Source organism: Bemisia tabaci, chromosome 7 (assembly GCF_918797505.1).
Source record: "Bemisia tabaci chromosome 7, PGI_BMITA_v3".
Classification (NCBI taxonomy): domain Eukaryota; kingdom Metazoa; phylum Arthropoda; class Insecta; order Hemiptera; family Aleyrodidae; genus Bemisia; species Bemisia tabaci.
Genome location: NC_092799.1, coordinates 51,130,368 through 51,149,536, shown reverse-complemented (window position 1 = coordinate 51,149,536; position 19,169 = coordinate 51,130,368). Strand labels below are relative to the sequence as shown.

Here is a 19,169-nt window from a genome sequence, read left to right as displayed (position 1 = left end):
ATTCATAATCTCTTTGTTGCACATCGGGGTTCCCGTGTATCGAAAACAACGGATCATGTATCGGAATGGTGACCCGGCACCGCTCAAGAGTCATGAAATTTGCTGACAAAAAATGCTTAAAAGTGGCGCCAGCCCCCTATCACGACTCTACGTGTTCTATGCCCTCTCTTGATACCCCGCGTGGCTTCACCAGAAAAGAACATACTCACACATTAATTTTCAGATAACTTCGGAATCTATGTTGACCGAACTTGTGACACAGGGGACATAGAGCCTACATCGATAATCGAATAGTTAATAGCCGAGATAACAACAACAAATTGTTTAAATTTGTCAATAAGCGCCGAAGAGCGCCACGCGCGAGGAGAGCGCCGCGCCGCGCTGGTTAAAAAAAAACGGAACCAATAAATTGCGCTTATCTTATCCTTTCGAGGTCCCCCTTGAACAGGATAAAGATGATAAAGTCATCTTTGAGTAGTTGGTTCTTTCAGCGCGACAGTGCGAACCTCCGTTCTGAAAGAAACGAGGCGTGTCTCCCGAGATTTGTCGTGAAAGTGTTTCTCAGACGTCGAACCCAGTAAAGTAAAAAAGTAGTGTTTAATATAGTAGGTGCCATAAGTTTTGAACGACCCAAGTTCCAATGTGATCCATACATTCTTTTAAAACGAGCATTATCCAGAGATTCTTGAAAGCGTCAAGCAATTGAAAGGTAGCTAAATAGAAGAAAGAATATCCCACATGAATCAATGAATTAGGTACCTAACGAAAGAGATTATCCATTTTGCTTCCTTGTGACAAGTCTACGGCGAAACTCCCAAAACACGTTTTTCGGTTCGCGACGTTGCAGACATCCTGTCATACTCTATTTTTTAAAAGAAATACCACTTAGCTTTCATTCTTTGAAATGTCCCTGATTTTGCTGCTCTATGCGAGGAAAATTCTGTGGAAACTTCTCAAAATAATTGATTCGCTCCGAAGGAAAAGAGAATAATGGGAATGGAAATTTTCGAACACCGCAAACGAGATCCGTGGTTCGAGAGTTTCACCGCCGAAGTGATTTAAGGTGATTCGACGGTTGCCATTTTTTGTGTCAGAGCTACGCGACGTGTGATATATCGCATCAATTCGTTCCATAATTTCAGCTACTTGTCATTTTTTTTCGAATTTTGAGATCGCACTTCGGTTGTCATGAGACTAGGGAATTCATGTACCAAATGACAAAGAAGTTCAACGTATTAAAGGCAGGGTTTTTTCGGTGGAAAAATATCGCATTCGAGTGCAGTTTCGATACCCGTATCGAATGCTACATTTTTCCTCTAAAAAACCCTTCCCTTAATACGTTGACTTTCTTTGTCAAATTTGGTACATGAATTCTTTAGTCTCGTGACAATAGGAGTGCGATCTCAAATTAAATTCGAAAAAAATGACAAGTAGCTGAAATTATGGAACGAATTGATGTGATGCATCCAGGCCCGCCACATCCCATCTCGGGCCCTGCAGCCTGCAGCAAGATTGCCACGAAATTTGGAAAATTAAACTCCCTGACATTTTCCTGATTTCTTTGACACATTTTGGTAAAATTCCCTGACAATTGAAAATATGCTATGGTAAAAAGACATGATTAGAAATAGTTTTCAGGCAAAATGTGTCGTTCAAAACATGAAACCCATTCTAAAAAGCAAAGGAAGGTGACTTGATAATTTTTCCCTGACATTTTCGTCATTTTCCCTGATATTTCCCGGTTTTCCACGACTTTTTAAAATTCCCCGACATTTCCCGGGTTTCCCGGTATTCCCTGACCGTGGCAACCCTGTATATGTGAATTTGTAGTGGTTTGTCACCGGTGGCACGGGCCCCTCGAGGATCTGGTCCTCGGTAGCAGTGACCCAGTACCCCCCTCCTTCTTGCGGTAATCCAGGATTGCGCGAAAGGTCAAGGAAAATATACGAGGATTGCGTGAAGAAGGCACAAGGATTGCGCGAATTTAAAATGAATTTAATTTAAGGTAGAAGTTTGGCAAAACAGGAAACAGTTGGAAAATAAATGCATTTTGACAAGTCATCGATGTCTCACCTTCAGGTGATAAATAAAGTGAAAAGATTTAATGATGGTCGTGGGTATAAAGAACTATCCTAACTTTTCTCGGAAAAATATTTAATCGAAAGAAACGAGGCAACGTTGGAATACGCGTACGGCGTTGGCTTAACATAAGCCTTTAAGGCCCTATCATTCGATGCCACGATTATTCTAACGCGAGTTCAAATAATCGCGCGAAACACAGCGTGGCAGGCGTTAAACATATATTAGCGCCTGCAAGACTTCAGAAATACTCCACGACGCATTGCGCAAAACCGTGCGATCGGCGCACCCGCCGCACACCGCCCATATTAGCGCCTACGAGACAGCATGAATACTTCTCGCATTGCGCCAAACTCACTGCAGTCGATCAGTTGATGTGAAACGCATATTAGCGCCTGCCAACATAATTTTTCACTTTCTGGCTTAGATTTCACCATAATTAAAAGGAAAATATGTATCCTCATTGTAAAGATTCAGAAACTCGGATGATATTTAATTTTTTTAGGTCATTAAATAGAACGAAGGAAATTGTCGCGTCGAAATTTTCCATACTTTTATTTGAGATCATTTAGGCAAATGCGCGGAAACTATTCAGAAAATCTGGGTGTAGCTTTTTAAAAAACATTCATCAAAAATAAAACATAAAAGAGGTGCATATCGCTGCAATCAGAGATAAATATACGCTTTCTTTCGAGTGCACCCGTCGGGGTTTGAATCCATTCATCTCTTAAAAAAACTTGAACACGGTTGTTCTACGATTTTTTCAGTATAGTCTTATGAATGAATAGTCTTCCGCTATGTAGTTATCTACCACAAACTACCAAGGTTGCCAGAACAACGCCTTCTCGTTGAATATTGAATATTCGCGCAAATATGTGAGTTTTCGTACCAGAAAAATTCGCGCAATCCTGTGCATCTTAAAAAAGGTAAAAATGGGGGCATTCGCGCAATCCTATCGCAGCCCCTTCTTGAGGGTCTGGGCCCCGGTAGTAGGGACCCAGTATCCCCCCCCCCCTCATGTGGCGGGCCTGCGCCGAAAATCATTCTTCAAAATCTTAAAACAAAGTCAAAAGTATTGAAATTGGTTGCAAAATGGAAACAGTACTTTTGACTTAATTTTAAGATTTTGGGGAATGTTTTTCGGCACGAGCACTCTTCAGCGATCAGCCTACCGACTGATATTTAGTTTCCATCAAAATAATGCACCTAAAGGTTAAAAGTTGAGATATATCGGTCATACCCAGAATGCATTGCGCAAAAGCTGAAGATCCACCTTAAGTTGTTGGCTGCGAAGAACCTGTTAATCGAGCCTTTCCCATAGGTTTAAATGGCAGATGAATCGATATATCGCAAAGGACGCTACGCCACTAGGCAAATCCAATATTGCACCTCTTCCTTATCTAGAGACTAGATAACTCCGCTTTTGATTTGTGTTATATACATAATTCACTTTTTCAACGACGAAAAAAGAGCTTTCGTTACATCGTATGTCGCGGTATGCGGTGATAATAGCGATAGGTCTCACCAAGTACTTAAACTTTTGTGCGACGTTGCCGGAATAAACAAAAAATCATTTTCAGATCATAAAGCACTTATTATTTTTACTATATCGATGGGTGCACGTTGAGTCGTTGACCCTCCGGTTTCGCGGCCAGACAGCAGTCGTCTAAAATTTTTAACCGCGAATGTCGGTTGTTTGGAGCGAGGTCATTTCTGTGAATGGATCCCATCTGTTTCATCACGTCAATTTTTAGTGACGCTACTCTGAACGTGGAACCAGTGTGTGATTTTTAACACCGGATTGCGGGAAATTACATTGAAATTCAGAAAAGGGACTAAAATTCGGTGCAGTGTGGTTCTGTTTTTAGTCGATACCGGGCCTTGTAAATGAAACCATGTGTGGCTTAATGAAGTGCCTAAATGTAGTTTCTGCAAATATTTCCTCAGTGACTGTGTTGGAAAACAACGGAAATGAGCGTCAGTACAACCGCGATCATCACACCTTATGCGCTGGTGGCGATGCTGCTCTGGCACAGACAAGTAGGTTTTTTTCAGTTTTTACCACGCGCATTTCATCCATAACTGCAGGGCTCTACAGCATATAGTCACATTTCTCCCACGCCAATTGAGCCCTCTGCTGAATGAAGTGGGTAAGTCATTTTTATTTTCCGAGAGGGAGAGAGCGAAGTAAGTTTAAAGTTTGAAAATATATTGAATTCTGGGGCTCTCATAAAGTTTGAATGTAAGTTGGGCATCTAGAAATTGCGTTATGAATAAAAACAACTACTTTGCAGTGGCGAGGCGTGAATAATCGATAAACGATATTTCCCCATTTAAAACTATGGTAAAGAATCGATTATTAAGGTGTAGGTTGCAAACACCCTGCTTATCGATCCTTTTCCGTAGGATTCTATGGCAGACCAATCGATACATCGCAAATTTTGCCACGTCACTGCCTCTTGTGATGGACGGATCCAACTAGACAGCTTCAATCGGTCGCCATAGTTGAAAAATGCGTGTCTGTATAGCAATGTTTCAAAATCTTCGACTACGTCCTATTTCTATAAAAAAGAAAGCCAACAAAAATGTCTCCTTGGAATTTCCGGTATATATTTTTGAGTGATCGAAGAGATACAGAAAACAAGGAAAAATGTTGCGGTCACTCCAGCGGAAATTTATAACGTTGCAATCGGAAATACGCATCTTCCGACTATAACCATCGATTAAGTGTTGCCTTCTTTCGACTCGTATTTTGTTTTTCCACACAGTGACGTATGCAGGATAAGGTTCTGGGGGGAGGGACCTCTTACCGGGGGGTCTGGGGGGTATGGTATACCCCCCAGGTGCAGCGGGTCTGGGGGTCACCCCCGGATATTTTCAGGATTTTAACTCCGTAAATCCCCACTTTTTAACAATTTCTGTCATGAAAAGTGATGAGAGGCTCTCCACTATTTTTCCCCAAAAAGACCTTTAAACAATAGAAAACCGTTCATACAAGACCATGGGATGTTTTGTTTCAAGTATGAGATGGAAGAAATCCACTAACTTCCTGAAGAAAAAATGAGGCTTCTGAGGCGACGCTTGAGTTCGAAGCCCTTTCGTCCGACTTCGAATCCTTCCACTCGTTTCTCTAGACGAAAATATCGTCTTCTCTCTCCAACCGATTTTTCTTCCTTTCCCTTGATTTCTCTTCTTTTTTTCTATCTAAGTTCTATCTAGTATCTATCTGTGTTTTGTTCTTTTCTATCTTTTTTTGGGGCTCGGGGGGGGGGGGGGGGGTCCGGAACACCCTCCGGTAAATACGCCACTGTTTCCACAAAAAGCTGAACGAGGTATATACTATAAAATTCCTGTACATAAAAAAGAGCATGCCTGGTTACGAAATTTCAAACAGAATACAGTTCAGTTTTGTTGTATGTAACTAGGAGGTAAAATTATTCTCGGTCCACACATGAAAGCCAAATTTACAATAAACAAAGCCATTTTAAGACCTTGTTTCATACGATTCGGACCATTTCTTAGTGTTTTGTTTTTTTTCTCTTGATTTGTTGTAAGTAAATAAATCATAGAGGGTATAAATTAGAAAACGTAAAATGTAGTGTGGCTTTCAACTCATTCATTCATCAGAGGCTTTAATACGAATTTAGAATGGGTCTACAGCGCTGATAAGAATGGTTCAAAAGTCGATCGACTATAAATTGAAAAACTCTGAATTTCAGGGCAATTAAGTAACATCATATTTCACAGCATATCAGTCGTCAGTTTTTCTTTATTCGGAAAATATTTAGAGATGACTATATTGGCACAGGCACGCTAGCTTGAATATGAATAAATCATAAATAATCATCATCGATCATACACGAGAAGTCTAACTAACTGTTCATCAATTTGCATGGTAAAAAAAATAAATAACCACCAGAAACGTTAGTAAAAAGATTATTTACAACTTCGTCGCGAATCGCTCTGTCTTTCGATTAATCATTATCATTCGAGCCGATGCTTCAATATTACTAATTGTGAATAACTTCATTATCAGACTTACTTATTTATCAGTGTGTGAATTGCTACTATGTTGCCTTAGCTAGTCTATCTGGTGGAGCCCAGTGCAGTGATTGTGTGATAATAATTGGGGTCAGGTCACCATTCAATTTTTGATTAATTTGTTTGCGTTTTTGCCGTTGGTAGCTCATAAGTCCTGCTTTTTAGCGTTTATCATTTTTTTGGCCTTGTTTTACTATTGTCAGTTATTCTTTTCCTTTGTCCATTTTTCGGGTCTTAAAATTTTCATATTTTTGCATTATTTTCATTGGCGGATCCAGCAAATTGACAACATTGTTTTTCCCGTTTAAACCTATGGAAATTGATCGATTCTTGGTGGGGCCAGATGCTCCGACGAGAATCAATTATTAAAAACAGGCTTTAATTGAGAAAATTCGGTGTCGACAAATTGCCGGATCCGCCTCTGAGTATTTTCGACACCCCGACTACCCCTGTCGTAATGCAGGACGAACTTTCTTTTTAAGGAGGATTTCTCGGGGTTTTTCAATAAGTGGGCGTGATAGCAGAGACCACAACTGGAACTGGAATATATATGGTGAAACTCGAAAAGCATGTACCTTAGTAGGTAATGGCATTCAATATTGACGCTGTAAATAAATGTATTTCTTCAAGCGCGAATATGTCACATTTCGTTTTGACGTTGAATTTTCATGGAATGTTCTGGCAAGTAAAGAAAAGTATTACACAAAATGCCGTGCATTATTTTTGAGCAGTATTCTTCAACGTAGGGAAAAATGACTCGAAATATGCACGCTGCAGATCGATATTCGTGTTTCCTAAAGTCATTATCGTCCCTCAGCTTCTAGTACAAATTTAGTGTTATTTCAGGGGATTTCCAGCGGAAATAGTTGTGACTCCTTTCACGATCACATCAATATAATAGCGTATATCAACACAAATTAAATTAGAAGCACGAGTAAAACGCACCATCCTCAGCATAATGCCCCTGCCGGGGAAGAGGGCACCATAATTTGGGTTGTAACGCCTGCATGCAACTACTCGTGCTTGAAGGACGTTCATATTACTTACACTATAAAATGAAGGCGGATCATCTTTCTTTTTTTATCCTTTTTCGCCACACTCTTCGAGCATCTCCTGCTCCAAGAGACGTCAGAAAAATGAGCAAACGAGGTAAAATGATATGACGTCACTAATTTTCGACGTTGACATTGCGTTAATCTATTAGTACGGACAGTGTGGACGGCTGATTTGCGACTTAACCTCTGAAGTCGCCATCTACTTTTAACCTTTATTTTATAAATTTTTAAATTTGAAAAAAAATTCAATTTACATTGATTGATTTCAGGTGCATTGATCCAAGAAATTGAGCTTTCAACCACCCTTTAAATATACCTAGATAGAGGGCTTCATCTATGTCCCAGCCTGTAAAATTTGAGAGGAGTCATTGAGAGTTCGTTTCGAAACAAGTTCTGTACATCACGCAAGCAAGTGTGACATGAAAGCTGGATGATTGGCAGGTACATTTGTGAAAGTGATTTTGAATTGCGCACAAGGCTTTAAACCTGTATATGTGTCCTGAAACACTTGTGGCTTTTTAATACTAGGCGGCTTGAAAACATATGTTGCTTTCAAAGTCAAGGCTTCCTGAAATCTGTGGTTGTCACTTGTATTGAGAATGAAGCATATTTTTACTGTAAAAATTACTTTAAAATTATTCGACTATAGGATTAAATAAGGAGAAAGTATCGTCAGTAGCTACCTCACAAATCGGCAATTTTTTCCGTGGCGCTGATATGTAAACAAGCAACGTCAACGTTGAAAAATAGTGACTGAAAGGGCACTGGAAGGTCTTGTTAGGCCATGTAATAATCTCCCATCAGGGGATACACCCCCATATTCTCCTCTCTGAGATGATTCTAGATCAAGTATAATGTAGATGGCAATGATTCACGATCTGATTAGGTCAATAAGCGCCTCGAGAGATTTCAAGCCACCACCGTAGAGTTACACTACGTAACATTTTTTTTTTTTTTTTTTTTTTTTTTTTTTTTTTTTTTTTTTTTTTTTGGCCATGTCTTCATAAATTCACGTTCTCGTAAGTTCAAACTGAGCATACTAAAAGATGACAATCAGTGAGTAAGTGACCTTCCTCGACTGTACTATGCCATCAGACAAGTTATATATTTTACCAAGCAGGGCATCCCAGAAACACTTATTTTTGCAAATTCGGATTAAAAATAAATCATAAGATTTGGTGTCACTTTTGGACACAAGAACAAACACAACTAGCTTTTATTCACCGCAACATATTTCAATGAAATCAATTCGACGTGTCAGAAAGGACAGCACTTTGCTATGCAAAAAGAAGGTAACCCGTTTTAATTTTATTGCAATAAGTTTCAATGAAGCAGGAGCCCCTTCAAATGAGAGATAGGCAACATACACGACACTCCAATGGAATCAATCGCCATTCATTTCGTTCCTTTCTGTTCTACTTGTGTTTAACTGATATTTTTTCACGTATAACGATGGCGTAAGTCCGCAAGCACATATCTCGTTTGCGGTGTCTGAAAATCTCCGCCTCTGTGTTATTTTTTTGTAGGAGAAAAAATTGACATCATTCCTTGAAGTTTTTGCAGAATTTTCTTCCCACAGAGAAGAAAAATCACGGCATTTTTAAAGAATTGCCGTTGAGTGGTTTTCCGTTTAAAAAATAGGTAAAGTACGACATCAGAAGGTCTACGACGTCGTAAACCGAGTTATGTGATTGCTGACTTACACCGTCGATAAGTTAATTTTGAACATATTCAAAATGCCGAACGTGCTATTCGTGAAATGTTTACAGGACAGTTTACCATGTGGTGCGTGCTTTAATTATTGCCCAAACTACTGGTCCATTATTCAGCGGTTTTTTTTAAAATTTTAATCAACGGTCACCAATTTCAACCACAAACCGCCAGATAATGCGCTATTACTGTGATCTGCACAGAAAATTAGTTTCCATACTGATAATTGTATTCTATCTAATCTGTGATTAATAAAATAAATATGCAATTTTAACTGTTGCAGAGGAAGGAATGTCGTTTTTGCAAACCGTCTTGGTCGCGGGCACCGGCATTATGTGCGATTATTCTGTGCGTCGGAACATTTGTAATATTCTCCATCACCACTCGAGGCTACTCAGATCCTAACAAAGGTAAGGAGACGTACTTAAATAACTGTCAAATTTACAATAAAGTCACAAGGTGTCTCAACACCGCCAGGCTTCAAAAGCGTGTTTTGTTTGGGTAAAAATATACCTTTATTTCCCTGCATGAAGCTTTTTTCCCAAAAGTGCCCCCGTCGGAGCTGCGTTCCCCGTTCCCGCAAATTCTTAGGAAAATCATAATTATTGTTTTTAGATTTTTAGGACGGTTGTAGAAGAAAACTTATATATATGAAAAATAACTACCTCCTCTTTACATTTTAGCGAGGATTCGATTTTGATTTGCGCCTCAAACGCATCGAAATCTCGAGTTGAAAGGGTAGGTATTCTAAGGGGCATGGGGGAGGGGGATAATGATTTTTTCACCCTGGGAGATTCAAGACACCTCGTAATTGTCATTTACTTTGAGATTTCGATATTATTTACTGTGCGGATAAATTAAGTGTTTATTAACTCGTTTTAACTTTTATTGAATTTTCATTACGATTTTACAATGGTGAAAAGAGAAAATTTCAGAAAATTCACTCGATCGTTTCCTCTCTAAAATAATGAATTAGTAGTGGACAGGGTTGGACTGGTTCTTATTTGAGGGCGTATAGACCCTTGGCTGGCTAAAGGGGCGTAATGTGATATTTCCCGGTAGGGCGTCCCCTACGTGGAGAGGGGTTCAGACAATTTTGGGAAAGCAGCACAAGTTTTCGCTATTTTTAGGTTCAAAGTCGATTAATCATGCAGAGTAAAACTTTCAAAATTTAACGTATTCAAGTAACCGATAGATTTTTGAAAATAAAGAAAAAATAAAAAAATAAAGCCACTAGGCGCATCCAAGCACCATCATTTCCAAAAGAACCGAGCCAGTGCTCGAGCACGAGCTTTTACACGAGCTTAAGACGTGGGTCTGCACATCCATCCTGAAAAAGAATTAGATATGAACCTGAAAAAAGAAAAAAGAATCGAGTACTAACACAGCCGAAGACGAGAGAGACGTATTCGAGCCTCTTTTTTAAATTTTCTCCCGAATCGGAGCGACACCTCATTGGCAGCATATGGCGGAGCATTGAGAGTTCACGCTTCGCGTCATCGCGCCTTCAATTTTTTCAGATGCGGCACGGACGACCGTCAAGTACGAGTAGTTGTATCTCTGCGCCGTCGTAAACGCGCATCCTTTCCCTCGCTCTATTTCCATATTGTGTTTGTTTCCGTTTGTCTTATTTGTCGTTGTGCTTCAAGCACTACACTCAAGAACGAGTAACACAGCCGAAGGTAGGGGACATGTATTTCGGCATCGTTTTTCAACTTTTCTCCCGAATCTATCCAGCAGTATGGAGAAGAGCATTGAGAGTTCACGACTCACGCCATCGCGCCTTAAATTTTTCAAATGCAATATTGACATCCATCTTGAGCGAATATTTGTATCGCGTTTAGGTGTCTCTCATTTTTGAAATTTGAGATAAGTTAAGGTTAAGCTTAATCAAAATATGCTATAGTATGTCTAAATCAATAGTCATTTTGAAAAGGAAGAAATATATTTAAAGGTCTCTCAAGAGCTCTGTAAAGGGTGCATAATGTCTAAAAACCGAAGCGACCATCGCTTCTGAGGGAGTTATACATAGGGATTAAAGAGGGGGGATGATAATGCGCCTGTATGTCAAGAAAAATGTGAAAATTTCACTGAAAAGTGCTTTCGCTTCAGATAGTAGTTCTTGGAGCTCTCTTTGTCACATCTTGCGCAAGAGCACCTTTCTTTACTCTGTAATCTCTCTTCTTTTGTTCCTTCACAAAATTTTCCGTATATTTTCTCGATCGTAATTTTTTTCTCTTCTTATTCTATACTATCTGTCAGAAGGGCGCGTATCTGCCAATGGCAGATTAGCCTTATGGTCAGTCCGAGCCTGGTAGTGGAGGTTCTGAAACAGCACAACTAAGAAATGACCTTCCTGCACCAAACGCCTCATTTTATTGTGATAGTGCCCCGTTAGGTTACTAACTCAAATTTTGCGGTAATGCACCTACTTGTGTCGAAGTACTACCTAAATTAATGGAGTAGCCCAGAGTCAACAGATACCTAACTTCATTTTAGTCATTGCGAGATATCAAGGAAAACCTGTGCCTCGCGCGTCTGCTTCAGTGACTTCAATGTAAATCGCAATTTTTGAAATTCCTTATCTCATAACGCGGCGTAGGATAGGGCTACCAAATTTTTCACACACACAGCACCGTTACTACAGATTTCATAAACGACAAGAACTCGATTTTTTCATAAATGTGAGTGAGGTACCTTTTGACTCTGGAGTTGCGAATTGGAAATGCCTGAATCATCTAATTTATAAGGGTGGTGCCCAGGGTCGGACTGGCTCGCGTCTGAGGGCGTAAACCCTTGTCTGGTCAAAGGGGCGTAACATGATATCCCCCGGTAGGGCATTTCCTGCGTGGAGGAGGGTTCAGAGAAATTTGGCAAAGCAGCACAAGTTTACGCTACTTTCACGTTCAAAGTTTATTAATCGTACAGAATAAAAATTGCAAAATTGAACGTATTGAAGTAACCGATAGCCTTCTGAAAGTTAAGAAAAAGTAAAAAATCAAAGCCACTAGACGCACCCAAGCAACATTATTTCCAAAGGAACCGAGTCAGTTCTGCGGTTGACACGAGTTTAAGACGTGGGTCTGAAAATCCACCCTGAAAAAGAATCAGACATGAACCTGAGAAAAGAAGGAACATCGAGTATCAACACAGCCGAAGACAGGAGAGACATATTCGAGCATCTTTCTATCTTTTCTCGTCCCGAATCTGAGCATTACCTCATTAACAACATATAGCGGAGCATTGAGAGTTCACGCTTCGCGTCATCGCGCCTTCAATTTTTCAGATGCGGCACGGACGTCCGTCAAGTACGAATAGTTGTATCTCTGCGCCGTTGTAAACGCGCATCCTTTCCCTCGCTCTATTTGAGCTCGTCGCTCGTCGAGAGACATTTGGGCAACGTTTTTTAACTTTACTCCCGAATCTTACCAGCAGCATTAAGCAGATTATTGCGAGTTCACGACTCACGCCATCGCGCCTTCAATTTTTCATCTGCAATGTGGACATCCATCTTGCGCGAATAGTTGTATCGCGTTTAGATGTCTCTAATTTTTGAAATTTGAAATAATATACGGTTAAGTTTGCTCGAAATATGCTATGGTATGTCCAAATCAAGAGTCGCGTTTTGAGAAGAAAAAAGTATATTGATAGATATGTTGTTAAATATGTCTCTCAAGAACTCTCGGAAGGGTGCATACGTCTTACAATGAAACCGACCATCGCTTCGAAGGGCGTTACACATAGCGGATGAAGGAGGGGGATGAAAAAGCGCCTGCATGTCAACAAAAAGGTGAAAATTTCACAGAAAAGTGTATCCGCCTCAGAAAGTAGTTCTTGAACCTCTGTTTTCCACTATCATACGTGTCAGCACCTTTCTTTACTCCTTACTCTCTCTTCTCCCATTCGTTTGAGAAATTTTCCGCATATTTTCTCGGTTGTAATTTGTTTTCTCTTCTTATTCTATTATCTGTCAGAGGGGCGCGTTTTTGGCGCGCCAAAGGGGCGTATCTGCCAATTGCACACCGAAAAAAATAAAAAAGATGCTGCGTAGTAACATTCCGGATGTTACGGTTGTTAAAAAAATGTGCGACAACTCTTGGATGTTGCTATTAACACTCAGACAGTTAACGTAGCATGATGTTACTTTAACAGCCAGAGTGGTAATGACGACATCCAAGAGTTGTCGCACATTTTTTTATCATCCGGTGCAGTTTGACCTTATGGCCAGTCCGAGCTAGAGTACCTTTATAGACAGAGTATGGCCATTTCTGTTCCGGTTTTTCATTGGTCGCGAGCGAATAGGCTGACACGATGCTCTTAGGGCCGTAAATAAACAAACAAGATGGCCGTTTTCAGCAAGCAAGATTGAGGTTATGCACATCTTACATCCTCCTGTGATAAAGGTGAAAGGCAATTTAACAATGTTTTCATGTGTTTTTCGTGTGCTATTCGTAGATATGCTCGTTTAAATTGTTACTGCCGCATAATTGAAATTTTTGTCAAATTTAGCTTCTCATCGATGTTACGATGAGCCGCCATCTTGTTTGTTTATTTACGGCCCTAAGAGCATCATGCAGCCTAAAAACTCGTTGACCAATCAAAAAGCGGAACAGTTTTCCTGTAGTAAAAAGATACGAATGGCCATACTCTGTCTATAAAGGTACTCTAGTCCGAGCCTGGTAGTGCCAGAATTGTAGAGTATAATCCCTGACACTTTTTTCCGTGCGAGCAATTCTTGAGTGTTTCTACTTATTTGTTTGGACTGACAGCTGTGCTGGGATGGGAGCCAAGTAAGAACCTTTCGGTGGCGGCGTTTCTGGAGACTGTCGACGTGAACGGGAGGCGGGAGGAGAGTGAGAATGGCTCCGTCTGCGACTCCGAGTTGCTTCTGCTGGTCGTCGTCTGCTCGAGTCCGGAGAAGGAGGCGCTCCGAACGGCCATCCGCCAGACCTGGGCGTCTCTTCAGGATCAATCCGTCAGGGTTGTTTTTCTCCTTGGACATCCCCCGCCGAGTCACGAATCCGCATACGTCCAGGTAAGAAATTACGTTTTTTTTCATGATACAGGGTGTCTAGCATGAGCATCAGGATTCTCCAGATTTTCCCGATTCTATCAGGATTTGAGGTCAATCAGTATTTAATTCCGATTTCATCAGGGTTTCAGGAAAAATCGGTCGTAAAATCAGCATTTGAGAATAGTCGGCTGTCCGATCGGATTTTTTTATGCTCTCGCATACGCTCAAATTAAAATTTTTTTCCCGCATAAAATCGGGATTTGGAAAAATTATGAAATCAGGACTTAGCAGTCAAAAATCAGGATTTCATCAGGATTTCCCGAAATGAAAAAAAACTAGACACCCTGATGTGCTGATGTGCACACTATGAGTGTGCACGCTCTGATTTAAACATGTCTTTGCTTATTATTTTGATCTATTTAAGAGCATCTTTCAACGGAAAAATTGCGATATTTTGAATTTAGGTGGTTTTAATTTTTTTTACGATTTTTTCGCTATGAAAGTACGAGGATCATCAACATCCGGGCGATTATCCTTTATCTTATCGCAATTTTATCTCTATAAAAGTGCGTTTGATAAAATCGAAATTTTATCTCAATTTATCACGATTTCTTGTTCGATAATAGTACGATAAAATCGCGATGTAATTGTAAAACTGTGCGATGAAGTTGCAATTTATCGTAACTTTTTATCCGATAGGTAATATTGCAATTCATGACATCAATGAAATCGCGATGAATTCCCCGATCAAATCGCAACTTATCGCGATCACTAATACTTGGGTGTCCCCCTTTAAAATTTGCTGATTCCAAAAAAATGTTGGAGTTTTGGAGACAAGATTTGGGCATGACGTCACAGCCATGGGCTACACTGATAATGGGTCTAATCAGACCCGAAATGCTAATGATCGACTCGATATCTGCATGCATATTTGAAGCTGTGGTAGAGAATCGATTTTAAGGTGTTCGTTGCGAACACCCTGTTTATCGATCATTTCCTATAGATTTAAACGTCAGATCAATCGATTTATCGTGAAGTATGCCACGCCAATGGTTGATGGGAAATGTCGCCCTATATTTAACAGTTGTTTCCTTTAACCCTCGTAGCACTGTGCAGCAAATGCGTAAAAATAATTTTGCAATTTTTTTATAGAAACGGTGCGATAAATTAAGAATAACTGAAATTCTCATTACAGAGGGGAAAAACTCACCCGAGCACGATATTTCACATAGAATAATGCTAGGAGCAGCAAATGTTCGGAGCGACATTAGTTACAACCGATCAGAAATCAGATTTTTTTTTTTTTTTTTTACCATGAAATTTCAATATTTTCACATGATCAGGCCAATAATGCAGATTTTAAAAACTAATAAAATACGCACCATGTGTGAGATAGGTAGGTTATTTGCGATGCCAAAAAATGCAACATAGTTAAATTTAGTTGCAAAAAATTCAACAAGTCGGGCCCCTTTAGTCAGTGAATAGGCTACGTGCACAACCTTCCAGTGCAATGGCAATAATTTTACCATGTAATTTCAATTACCTAATTGTACCGCATGTTGCTTGGGAAAATGAATATTTCTGTGTTTACAGGATAAGCATCATTGGTATGACGTCCGATCGAAATCTTGTCTCCAAACTTAAAGGTGCTTTATACCCAACTCTCACTAATCTTAATGTTTACCTGAAAACCTCGCTGACTCCTGGGTGCTTCTCAGTAGCTATGTTTTCTCGATCAAAATAAGCCAATTAGAATGACACATCCGTGCAACTTTTGAGTGTAACCCATCAACATAAAGAGGCGCATCTACTTCCCACCTCGATGACCTTGCCATTTCAATTTTTCAGAGCAGAATATCGAGAGAAAAAGAGATGTACCAAGACATTATTCAAGAGGATTTCATCGATTCCTACAACAACCTAACTATCAAATCTATCATGATGCTCAGGTGGTTCACCAAGAACTGCGAACGAACCAGTTATTTACTCAAGACTGACGATGATATATTCTTGGATTTCCGAGTCTTGAATCAGTCCTTGAGGAGGCCTTTTCCGAAATGGATCGCGCCCGACAATTTTCTCGGCGGAACTTTGATACGAGGCGCGAGCCCAAATAAGGACAACAACGATAAATGGTTGGTGAGCATTTTACAATTTTCCTCCAAGTTCAAATCTATTTCCCAATGAAAACTTCATCATAATAGAATCGTGTCGTGCGAAAACCGCTAATGTCTCTTTGTGCAGGATTGGTTTGTTAGGTTAAAAATACTTTTCAAGAACCGATCCAATCGTAAAGATGCTGCGAGGACCTTTGTGGGGATTAACATAGCCCGGAAACGAGGGATTTCACCATTTCCATGGTCATACAGGGTTACTCAAAAGTCACGCACCACTGGCCATGAAGAAGGTGGCCATTTGAAATTTTTGAGTTTCTCCCTCCCTTCCCCCCGAGGGGATCAAAGTACCTAAAAAAGTTTCCCCCTCGATATGAGGGAAAACGTCTTAAACCGCAAGTCGATATCCAAATTGGTCGTATTTTTGTCAAACGGAACTAAGCGTCAAAGGGGGAGGAAGGGAGAGGGGGGCTTGGATTGGCGGCGGAACCGGGCGTCGGGCTCATTCCGTCCTATGCTCGCAATGCTTTTCCATGACACTTAGTTCCGTTTGACAGAACGCGCTATCCGGCATTCTAAATTCCTCAAAAGGAGCTCAAGTTGGCGCTTAGTTCCGTTTGACAGAAATACGTCCAATTAGAACTAAAGTTATCGCCAGTGGTGCGTGACTTTTGAATAACCCTGTATCAAACCGTGAAAAGTATCATCAACCCTAAAAAACCGAAGACTCGAAAAAGGGACTTTAGCGGCTTTTGAATGACACAATTCAATTTTGTTTAAATTAAAATTCACTTTTTCTGAATCTTCAAATATTTTTTTTTCAGTTAAGAATAAATAACCCTGCAATATTTACGTTTGTTAATTTAATGAAAAGAAGAAGAAGAAAAACCTTACGTGGTGCACTAATTTTAATAAATATGTATTTTCAATCTCCTTTTAGACATCACCTAGAGCCATCTGGATGAATGTCAACAATTATCAACAACTGCTGTTTGGATAATACCGACATTACCCGGCCATATACAACATTACCTGTAAACGCATACTTGATGATTGTCAGTGAGTAGTGATCTGAAATTACTTGTTTCTCTTTCTAGGTTCATGCCTAACTATCTGTATGCAGGCTCTAAGTATCCCAATTATTTGTCTGGCACAGCTTACTTGATGTCACGTCAAGTAGCAGAAAAACTGTTCACAGCATCGTTTGGAGTCAACATGATTCACATGGAGGATATTTACATCACAGGTGAGTGGTGATGTAAAATGCACCAGAAGTACTGCCCGTTTGAGCGATCAAACATTGTCAAATTCCCCTTGATGTAACATTTATTTGGAAGAAAATATGTTGGTGGATATTTCCACTTGAAGTAATTAAGTATACTACGATAAAAGTGCAGATGAAAACCTGAAAAAAAGCTGGAGAAATCAATTTTGAGGACTTCCGAAGAACTCGTAAGTCGAGTTCTTTATGTAAGAGGGAACGTTTTACGATTTAATTCGTTAAACTATGGACACATGCAAAATTTTATGAGAATCACATGCATGCATGGTAGCATTGATTATGCCTGAGGTAAACTCCCGAGCTCACAAAAGCTCTCGAAATTAAAGCTGCCCTTTTTAGCCTCACCTATTCGCACACGCAGCGACAAAAGCCTAGGGCATTTTCAAACTCATTTCGATACTCTCCTGTTAAAGATACTCTTCTTCACCAAAAAAAAACCAGCTTCAACTTTGAGAGCTATTTTTGAGCTTTGGAGTTGATTCCAAAGAAAACTAGTGGCACCATCATGTTTCTTGCGAAATTTTACTTAGGAATTAGTACTTAAATCGTAAATAGAGAATTTGCAGGTGTCTGAAATTTGATTTTCGTGTTTAAGCGGAAACTACTGAGTGAACAGAACACGAGGATACTTTTGGTTCATGAAATGAACAATTATTGGAGAGGATATGACAGAATGATCTAATTTGCCAAAATGCGTGTGTTCAAATGGGAAATGCCGCCAGATGACCTTACTGGGCGGTGCATTTTTTCACTTTTAAATCTATTTTCATACCATGTCCCATATCAGAAAAAAATTATAAAACATACTGTGAAATCAGCTCTTTAAGCACTTTCAGATGAAGCAATAAAAATTTTCGGTGCAAATTCTCCAAAGCTGGCACGTGCAAGAGCATCATTCCGGAATCATACGAATACTAACCACTATTAATTAAATTTCAGGTCTATGTGCTCGGAAAGCGGGCGTGAGACCCTTCTCGTTATTCGGATTCACGCTATCGAAGGTGAAACGCATGGGGTGTAAGTCACGTCACATCATGAGTCACAGGGTAACCCCGGCAGACATGTACCGCATATGGAACACCCGCGCCGCTTGCTCAGAATTTTACGTTACATCAATTTTTCAGGATAGACAATTCGGACTATGGGAAAAAGTCGCAAATAAACTCCATGGAGGCAGATGATAAATACACTTCATTTTCCAGTGAGGAAACCACGATTGAATCAGTGAGAACGAAAACACACCAACTCGAAAAAATGAGAATAATCAAGACACACACACAACTGCATATTATGTGAAGAAGTTAGTCTGAGAAAAAGATTTTTGGTGCCTGAAAATTGTCTGTCCTTAGTGAAGAGAGATCATTTTCGAGGTACCGAGTTGGTGTGTTTTCGTTCTCAATGATTCAATTCTTGGCTCATCCGTAATCATTGTTCGGAACTCACCTTTGAGTTTTAGGAGCCGTGTGGCGCATAAAGCTTGATTTACAGGGGCCATTGAAGATTTTTTAGGGGCCAAATTAACTCTTTGCCTATATTAGGGCGCATCTAGGGAAAAGTTAGACGCAAGATGTTTTAGTTACAAAACTAGTAGCTGCAACTTAAAGGAGATTTCGAAAAATCACCAAACAGAAAAATTATGATTTTTTTTGAGAGGGGGAGGGGAGACGGGGGCAATTTTTAGGGGCCACGTTGGCGCAGAGCCTTCATCGACATGATCGATTTCTTAGGCGCATTTGGAGCGTTGGCGTCTCTGAGTTTCGAACACTGTCCGTAATAACATTTATGTGCATAGGGAATAACTAATGGTACCTACGTTTTTTCTAAACTGAGCCAGAAACTGTAGTTCCTAATTGCAAGTTGGGGTCTAAATGTTG

General features: G+C 40.0%; 1 protein-coding gene across 9 annotated transcripts; it reads left to right on the top strand.

Annotated features, from left to right (window-relative positions):
- The first annotated feature begins 446 nt into the window (after positions 1–446).
- Positions 447–18,480, top strand: LOC109039344 (beta-1,3-galactosyltransferase 1). 9 transcript variants are annotated; one of them, XM_019054785.2, is made up of 7 exons: positions 447–755; positions 3,834–4,119; positions 9,169–9,295; positions 13,655–13,920; positions 15,748–16,034; positions 17,111–17,259; positions 18,235–18,480. In XM_019054785.2, the coding sequence occupies exons 2-7, from the start codon at positions 4,051–4,053 to the stop codon at positions 18,474–18,476; spliced, it is 1,140 nt and encodes a 379-aa protein (XP_018910330.2). In that variant the 5' UTR covers positions 447–755; positions 3,834–4,050; the 3' UTR covers positions 18,477–18,480. The 9 variants fall into 9 exon arrangements, with proteins under 9 accessions (XP_018910330.2, XP_018910327.2, XP_018910325.2 ...); XM_019054782.2 differs by having other exon boundaries at positions 3,660–4,119; XM_019054780.2 differs by having other exon boundaries at positions 3,401–4,119.
- Positions 18,481–19,169: the final 689 nt, after the last annotated feature.